At 42.8% G+C, this 9,650-nt stretch overlaps 2 protein-coding genes across 2 annotated transcripts; both read right to left on the bottom strand.

The window, feature by feature from the left end:
• Positions 1-1,110: 1,110 nt before the first annotated feature.
• On the bottom strand, positions 1,111-1,812 carry LOC147428189 (uncharacterized). The gene has a single exon (XM_086496812.1). It carries the CDS (start codon positions 1,810-1,812, stop codon positions 1,111-1,113), a length of 702 nt encoding a protein of 233 aa, XP_086352938.1.
• Positions 1,813-1,845: 33 nt separating this feature from the next.
• On the bottom strand, positions 1,846-7,554 carry LOC147428188 (uncharacterized). Its single transcript, XM_086496811.1, has 5 exons — positions 7,059-7,554; positions 6,823-6,884; positions 5,209-5,323; positions 3,545-5,133; positions 1,846-3,390 (listed from the first exon to the last, which is right to left on the bottom strand). The coding sequence occupies exons 1-5, from the start codon at positions 7,552-7,554 to the stop codon at positions 1,846-1,848; spliced, it is 3,807 nt and encodes a 1,268-aa protein (XP_086352937.1).
• Between the last annotated feature and the right edge of the window lie 2,096 nt (positions 7,555-9,650).

Here is a 9,650-nt window from a genome sequence, read left to right as displayed (position 1 = left end):
GCACCGAGACTAAGATTTTGAGCAAACATAGCATTAATTGGACGGGTTCTGCCTAACTCTGCAATGGTGACACGTGTTTTGAATCCTCTCTGAATAGCAACTTGAATGTAGACAGCAAGCTCGGATCATATGAAGCATGATATATACCCACCATCAAGAATTCTGGGTAATATTGTGATCTATAGCCAAACAAAAAGCTATTAATATAGATAGATATTTTGATACACAAAAGCTATTACTTTACTATATCAACATCAACATTGTTACCTTGCTACATCCAAGTCCTCGAGTAGATGAATCACCTGCATGGCTGTGATTGGACCCCTCCATAATGGTGGATCTAATACATAATCGTTGACTGTGAGATTTAAATTCTTTAAAGTATCGAAATGTCACAAATACACATATATAATATTTTACCTCGGACGTGTCGAGGTCGTCTCCCTAATGTATAAGTCACAGAGGTATTAGGATCCATCTTCATTCATACATATACATAAATAAAGGATTAGAAATTCATCAAAAAGCACATGAATCATAAATCTCTCAGCACTAATAAATCTTAGTCAATTGTTTCAATGAATACACCATGTTTCGTAAGAAGATATACTAAGCTTATAAATGAAAAAGAAATAGTTGCGAGAGTGAACCTGCTTTTTTATTGGATGATAAAACATATCCAACCACGTTAAACCCCATGGCAAGGGGGTGGCAGGGGGCAGGTCAATTGCAACACCTCTTTGTAGACAATGTTAGAAGTGTATGTTCTTTGATCTCCATGTATACTAACGCTTGTTAAGTGACTATCACCAACCACAACCTTGATGGCAGAAGAGGATTTCACGCGAGACATTGCCACATACAGTTGACCATGGGTGAAAACAAGTGTTGGGAGATACAATCCAAGAACTCCCAATGTTTGGCCTTGCGCCTTGTTGATTGTCATCCCAAAAGCACAACGTAGGGGAAATTGGCGACGTCTCAAATGAAAAGGGAGACCTTCTCTAGATCCCATGAGAAAATCAATCCTTGGAATGAACACTGCATTTCCTGCATGTGATCCTGTAATGATTTCTGCTTCAATCACTTTGCTGTGGAATTGCTTACAAATCAAACGTGTCCATTACAAAGACCACTTCTTGGATCCAAATTGCGAAGCAACATAACTGGAGCATTCTGTTTCAATTGTAAAACATGCGGTGGAAAACCTCCCCCAAGATCTAAACTATTTACAAACTCACTTGTAAATAAAATGCTATCACAATTTGATTCACATACTACGTCTGCACTGACATATTCCTTATAAGTACCAGGAAATTGCTGCAAGCCCAACTTGTTTATAGCATCCACCTCCTTGTTCCGTGGAGCCAAAATTGCTCTATCCTTGAAAAAGGTTGCATGGCAAGTCTGTGTTTCAAGGTCTCTATATATGCAAGCAACCAATGCTTGCAAATTATTTTGTGGTAGCATCATGCAGGCCGACAAAGCCACATTATCAAGTATGCCCCCATCACAAACATGGCCATTACCAATATCAAGTGTCCACTGCACAAACTCTCTTTCAATAACATTACTAAAACAATTGACCACTCGCATATTCTGTGTTAGATGCATGATTTCTGTACGTTGCCAAATGTATGAGTGGCACAAAGATTCATTGACAATGTCTTCTCTTCCCCCTTTACGCACAACAGGTAATATCTGTGTGAAATCACCACCAAGGAGGAGAACCTTTCCACCAAACAACATGTCATTTTTCATGACATCTCTTAGTGTCTTATCAAGAGCCTCAAAAGTGTGTCTATGAGCCATGGGGGCTTCATCCCATATGATCAGTGAACTCATTCACAATGGCTCAGCAAGTTGGATGTTTACTTTAATGTTACATGTGGACTCAGAAGTTATATCAATAGGGATCTTGAATCTAGAGTGTGCAGTCCTTCCATTGTCAAGAAGTTGTGCTGCAATCCCGGACGATGCACATGCCAAAGCTACTTTGGACTCTCCACGTATCCGAGAGAGAAATGCATTGTAGAGATAAGTCTTTCCCGTTCCACATGGCCCATCCAAGAAAAAAACAGTCCCTATGCTCTGGCCAGCTGCTTGTAAAACCCGATTGTAAGCTTCCCTTTGCCCAACATTGAAAGATGATTCCATTCGAGCAGACAATACTCTTTTTTCCTCTCTGTTATACATGAACTCTTCAGCAAGCACTCCATGCTCACTCATAGTTTGCAGTGTGTGATCCACCTGGGGCATTCCAGAATAATCCGAGAGCCTCTTTCCATAGTGTTGAAGCATTGTCTCTAAGTTTGATAAAGCTTGGTTTTGAGCCATGTGTTCACAGATATTCTCCCTCATATGATATACATGGTCCTCAGAAAGCTCCTTACAGAAGCGATTCCACAATGCACCAGGATGTATTGGATCACAAAAAACCAAAATGACTACAAACAGTAGGCGCAATTGTTGCCCTGTTTGTTGAAAAGAAGCTTCTTCCAAACAAACAAACCATTCATCATCAACTTGCAGTAATCCTCGTGCATTACATGTTTCTTTAAATGTGTCATATACTTGTCCATTGAAGGTTCTAATATCCTCAAAAGACTTACATCCTTTGCACATGTTGAGTAACATACGCAAATAGTACAAATCTCCAGCATTGGGAACAATGTGGTACATTCTTCCAATCATGTCACCAATCTGTCTTTGAGTCCATGTTCTACTTGCTGGCTTCCAAACCCACTTTGTTGGAAAGTCTATGTACAACAAATCGTTGGCCTCTGGATATTGTTGATTTGCAACAAACCACTCAGTGAGCGTTGTCCTTTTGCTGACCTCTCCCTCCACCACACTCTGTACAGTCGCTCTGTCGCTGAAGATGACTTGATTTTGATGAGGCAAGTGAACTTGGAGCCGTTGTATGTCAGGTTTCTCTTGATGCATATGAAACCCAAGTATACGCCAGATAGCCTCAGATGCTGATACATATCGAGCATTAAGATAGTTTGTAACTTCATTTAGAAGCCCTTCACTATCTTGTAGAACAACAGTGGCCCTGTCATGTCCCTTATACACATACTTGTAGAGATATTTCACAGCAGATATAGTGGAGCAAACCTCCACATTGATATGTGCATTGTACCTTATTGACAAAAATGGATTGTATGGAACAATCCATTTATTACTCATTTGCACTTTATTACGAACAGAGTAATTTCCATCATCCCTCCTCATGTACGTTGGGTATCCATCCCTAGCCACAGGAGTCGACGCACTGAAGCTTCGAGGATATTTAAACCTGCACTTTCCATCTTTCATACATGGAGCATTCTTATTCAAGTTTCCACATGGGCCATGCACATTACACCGACTGATAACATCATACAACTATGGAAACATTACTTTATCAAGAAGCTCTGCACACATAATCTTACCATAATGCAATGTCTCTGTTGGCTTATACTCAGATGCAAGTATCAATAGAATGTGATCATGACAAAGGCCTCTCTTTTGGAACTCAATCACAGATGTGTCCAATGACCTTACCAAAAATAGCTCTCTTAATCATCAAGCCCGTCAAATCCTTGAACTTATGGTAGAAAACACGGGCAGTAAGATCAGGACGATCATTGGATGTCTGTCCAGGCAGTAATGCATCTTGTATCTCTTTCCATCCAGGATTGCATGTGAATGTAATGAAGAGATCAGGTTTTCCTCTCTTGCGTACAATTGCCATAGCATCCTGGTACAGCTGGTGCATATAGCGAGGGCCACCAACATACGAAGAAGGCAATACAACCCTTCTTCCAACATTAGCACCCAATAACATTTCTATATCATCCCTTGCTCCATCTCTTGCTCCAACCATATCTGTCAAGCCTTGATACACCTCACTGCGAAGTTCACTTTGATGATTACGAACCCACAAAAGCCTCAACTCCTCCATACAACTATATGCATCAACAATATATTGTTGCAGTAGCCTACCACCACGTAAAAGACATTGTGTTGTGTCATCTCTAATTTGCAATCTATACTTGTAGAAATCCATCGTAGAAATATACTTTGTAGTTCCATTTACTCGCTCTCTGTTTACTTCCGCTCTGTTCACTTGGGTTATGTAAGGATTCCAACCTTCTTCACCACTTGGAAATAGCAACACATATAATAGAGGCATGTATGACCTATGGCAATTTGAGATTCTTTTTAGACCACCACCCAAAAGATTCAACACAATATCACGATGGCCAATGTTGCTCTCTTCACCCTGACCAGGCATGATTGCAGCAACTTCCATACTTGTTGGAGCAACATATTGCCAGCCATTTGTACGCTTCTCAGTAATGACCATCCTAATCTCCGGAATATTGGAAGTTTGGACCATTGTAGCAAACCCCCTAAAAGCTTGAACATACGGATTTACTCGATGCATCATCGATTGCAAGCTTTCCAAAACATCTGGTTTGAGTTTTGAAACATGACTCATCCTGTTTTGCAACTCATTCTCAGTGTCAAAAAAATACAACTGAGCAAAGCGAGGGATCTGACCTGCTCGTTCTTCTGGCATCAATGGACCAATGTTATGATAAATAGATCCATGCACCTTGAAGGTATAGATTCCTTTTCTTTGGCAAAGAGATTCATCTACATGAGCTCCCAAAGAAGCAAATGCCAACACACTATTGTATGCTCTGATATGTTTCAAGAATTTTCTACTTCTAGTATTGCCCCCGTGCATCAATTCCCTTAATTCTAAAGGAGGTTCACTTAATGGCGGCAAAGAAACATTTCTTGAGTTGCAACAACTCTTCCCCACAAATGTACGAATGGTCTTTGCTTCTGTTTTCCAAGCTAAAGCACCACATAAGGAGCATGCAAAATCCAAGTTGCCTATGTTGTGAAGAATACACTTTTCATGAGAAAGAGACAACATAGAGACATGCGTCAAGGAAGTGGTCTCAGAATGTAAGTAGGTGATAGATAGACAAAGTGTCTCAACTTTGGAGTAATCTCCCTCTCTGGAGACAATTACAGGCTCCTTAGGAACATCTCCATTATTGGCCTCCAAATTGTCTTCCACTTCAATCCTTACATAACTTTGCGAGAGAATTGACTCGTTAGCAATCCTTCCTTGAGGAAATTCATTTCATCGATTCACGTTTATCAAATGGTGGCAATCTTCCAAGCGAGGCACATCAATCTCACCCAGAGAACGTCGAACTCTATCTCGCGTTGTTGCACGTCGCGTAGCTTGAGAGGCTTGACATATCCTACTACGTCTTGCATGTCCAGGAGACAACACCTTTGGGCCAATAGCCATCTGTCCAAAAAAGAACTCTTATAAGTACTCACAGATATATACAGGTTAGTATCTAGAGAATTAAGAAGAGAGTATGGAGAAGAAAGGATTTCCCAAATATGTCTATCTTTCTTTGAAGGAGTCAGTGAGAGGAGGCTTGCCAACCCACATGGTAAATGTCTACGAAGTTCTATATCTGTCTCTCTATATCTCATCTAACTACTACTAAGGATATAATTGGGGGAGCGAGTCCATCCGATTAGCCCATTGATGATTGTCGGTTAAGGCCTGGGTTTCAGCCAACAAATTTCCATTGCAGTTACAACGCGCCAGTCTGCACGTCAACCGGAATCTCACAGTCGATGCAGACGTGCCAAGTTAATCCATTATTGGTCGACCCTTATTGGCCATTTTGGCAACCCACATCAAGACGGATTCAAAGGTGCATCCAAATCAGCCCCGAGGTGCTTCATTATGAAGAGTTACCATGGTGACAGGTTAAGGCTTGAGTTTCAGTCGACAATTTTCCACTTCTGTTACAACGCGCCAGTCTGCATGTCAGTCGGATTCTCGCAGTCGATGCAGACGTGCCAAGTTAACCCAATATTGGTCAACCCATTATTGGCCATTGAGGCTTGAATTGTTGTGTACATTCCGTTTACGCAATCAGAAGCAAATACCATATCGGTAATGGTGTGCATGTGATTGCATTGGGAGAGACACTCTCACTTTGCATCTGCCAAAAATAGACCAAAGCTTTTTGACCCTACCCAAATTGGGCATATCTGGCAATCAATGCATTCAGAGAGAGAGAGAGAGAGAGAGAGAGAGAGAGAGAGAGAGAGAGAGAGAGAGGGCAAGGGGGGGCAGGGAACGGGAGGTGTGACTCAAAAGACACAATGGAAACAAAAATACTACAATTATGGAGATCCTCTGAGAATGTAGCAATCAATGCATTCAAAGAGACAGCATCCTATATAGGAAGCTCTCTCCCATTTCTTGTGCTTTATGAAGTGCTTAACATTTGTCATACCTAGAAAGAAGTCAAACATTGCACACACCTAGAATACTTTGTGTGTGTGTGTGTGTGTGTGTGTGTGTGTGTGTGTGTGTGTGTGTGTGTGTGTGTGTGTGTGTGTGTGAGAGAGAGAGAGAGAGGGAGAGAGAGAGAGATTCATTGTAGCATAACTTGAGAGAGAGGGCAGGGGGGGGGGGGGGGGGGGGGGGGGGGGGAACGGGAGGTGTGACTCAAAAGATAGTGGCAACAAAAATACTACAATTATGGAGATCCTCTGAGAATGTAGTATCCAAAGAAGACAACTGAGAGTCGTGAGCAAATTGGTATCCACTACATACATAAGCCTCCACCAAAATGTAGCCAATATCCCCAAAGCCACCAAAATATAGATCCGCTAAGCCTATAAATGGGAAAGAAGTGAGTATGTTTTTTGGAGATCCCCTCCCCCATTATCCAAAGAAGACAACCAAGAGTTGTGAGCAAATTGGTATCCACTACATACATAAGCCTCCCCCAAAATGTAGTCAATATCCCCAAAGCCACCAAAATATAGATCCGTTAAGCCTATAAATGAGAAAGAAGTCAGTATTACTATCGATTACATAATTCACTTCTTGCAAGGGTTGCCCTGCTTTCAGCTGGATGGAACATCTCCAACGACATTAATCCCCTTCTTGGGCCAATGGGTCGTTACCAATGCATGGATCTTGTTTGAGATAGATCTAACTTCGGAGACACCTGTAGTATGTTGTACTGCTACGGCGGTCAATTTGTTGCTAGTGCTTCGTAATTCAGGCACAATGCTTTTGAAATCCATGCTATCCTTGTCAAGAAGGGACCTCTCCAAGAGACTCATGATTTTTTCCTGGTTGCTTTCTATGCGAGAAAGTTGTCCTTGCACTGAGCTCTGCTGCTGCAAAATACCATTGATCTGTAGTTGCATCCGCTCCTCTAGATGGCGAAGATAAACCCCTTGCTCATATTGTGAATGGCTCAACCAGTGAATGCTCTCTCTATAGGAAACCTGTGATGCCTCCGCTCTCTCGCATGAGGCTTGAATTTTGGAGCATACTGTGTGGATGATACCTAATCCATCTACAATTTGCTTCTTTGCAGGTCCATCCCCACCTCGGGCAACACGCTTGGCATTTCGTAAATTTTTGCCTGGGTCTCTCTCTGGGGTAGAAAATATCACCTCCGAAGAATCTCCTCCAGAGGTAAGCACGTGCTCCATTACTGTAAGAATAAGATATATATTTAGCATCGGGTTATACATGTTTTTCTCTCTCTCTCTATTTTTCCCCTATCCACCTCTCTATACCTCCCTCTCTATGGTGTAAGGTGGCCATAGAGAGAGCAATAGCCAAAGCCTATGTGCATCCTATGGCCATAGCAAAAGGTTGTTGACTTTCCTATGGGCATAATGTGAAATCGAGAGGGCTCCCGCACACACACACACACACACACACACACACACACACACACACACACAAAGGCTCTCTCTCTCTCTCTCTCTCTCTCTCTCTCTCTCTCTCTCTCTCTCTCTCTCTCTCTCTCTCTCTCTCTCTCTCATGCCACAATCAGTGCATTTCGGAAAGCAAAAAAAGTGCTTGAGAAGCTTCATGTGTAGGATTTCGTCTCTTGGAATGCACTGATTGTGGGATATGCCCTGTTTATGTGTCTGCTGATCCGTTGATAATGAGCAATGCCTCAATTCCTCCTCCTCCTGGATCTTGAAGCTGAGTTTGCCGCGTGTTTCTTGGCTTCAAGCCTAGTTATTCGTCAGTAGATTGTTTTTGTTATGTGGGATTACATCAAACCTAGGTTTTTTTCTAGCTCTGCAAGTCCCACCATTATCAGAGCTCATTGAAAAGGCTCTCTCTCTCTCTCTCTCTCTCTCTCTCTCTCTCTCTCTCTCTCTCTCTCTCTCTCTCTCTCTCTCTCTCTCTCTCTCTCTCTCTCTCTCATGCCAAATGTTGTGCATTTCAGAAAGCACAAAAAGTGCTTGAGAAACTTCCTGTGTAAGATGTCGTCTCTTGGAATGCACTGATTGTGGGATATGCCTAACTCGGTTAAGCATATTTCGGTGCTAATTCGCATGCACGATGATGCGTGACAGTCTTTAGGCATGTGGGCACTGGGGAGTGCGCTCAAGGCCAGGACATTTGTCGTTTTGGTGTGCATTTAAAAGTGCTTGAGAAACTTCTTGTGTAGGATGTCATCTCTTGGAATGCACTGATTGTGGGATATGTGCCTAACTTGGTTAGGGCCAAGAGAGCGCCTCAAGGGCCAAGACATTTGCCGTTTTTTGTGCATTTAAAAGTGCTTGAGAAGCTTCCTGTGTAGGATGTCGTCTCTTGGAATGCACTGATTGTGGGATATGTGCCTAACTTGGTTAGGGCCAAGACCGAGGCTGCCCCACCTAATCCTTCTGGTCCATTAGCTCCATCATTAGAGTTTTTACACTATTTTTCTATATTTCGGGGCGGAATTTCTCCTTTTTCCCTTGCCTTCATATTTCGACACTAATTCGCATACGCGACGATGCGTGACAGTCTTTAGGCATGTGGGCACTACGGAGTGCACTCAAGGGCCAGGACATTTGCCGTTTTGTTGTTCCGCTTAAAATACATGGAAAATAGTGTAATTTTGGAAAAATATTGGCTAGTATTGTCATTTTCCGGTTAAGATTTGTGTTGGAGAGATTTTTGTATGTTCGGGAAAAGTGTGCCTTAGCTTAGCCTTGAGCCGGTTGCAAAATCAAAGTAGCCGGTTGAGGGAAGGGCAAGAAGGAAAAAATTCCGCTTAAAATACATGGACAATAGTGTAATTTCCCGAAAATATTGGCTAGTATTGAAAATTCCGCCCTCCTGGTCATCCGCCTGCACCGACGCTCGTGCCAACTCTCTCTCTCTCTCTCTCTCTCTCTCTCTCTCTCTCTCTCTCTCTCTCTCTCTCTCTCTCTCTCTCTCTCTCTCTCTCTCTCTCTCTCTCTCTCTCTCTCTCTCTCTCTCTCTCTCTCTCTCTCTCTCTCTCTCCGGGGCCGCTGGCACTAAGCGCCAGTGTTCGGGAAAAGTGTACCTCAGCTTAGCCTTGAGCCGGTTGCAAAATCAAAGTAGCCGGTTGAGGGGAGGGCAAGAAGGAGAAAATTCCGCCCTCCTGGTCATCCGCCTACCCCGGACGCTCATGCCAAGTCTCAGTCTCTCTCTCTTCTCTCTCTCTCTCTCTCTCTCTCTCTCTCTCTCTCTCTCTCTCTCTCTCTCTCTCTCTCTCTCTCTCTCTCTCTCTCTCTCTCTCTCTCTCTCTCTCTCTCTCTCTCTCTCTCTCTCT

Source organism: Adiantum capillus-veneris, chromosome 23 (genome assembly GCF_014529385.1).
Source record: "Adiantum capillus-veneris isolate H3 chromosome 23, ASM1452938v2, whole genome shotgun sequence".
NCBI classification, from domain to species: domain Eukaryota; kingdom Viridiplantae; phylum Streptophyta; class Polypodiopsida; order Polypodiales; family Pteridaceae; genus Adiantum; species Adiantum capillus-veneris.
This window is presented reverse-complemented; position numbering and strand designations above follow the sequence as displayed.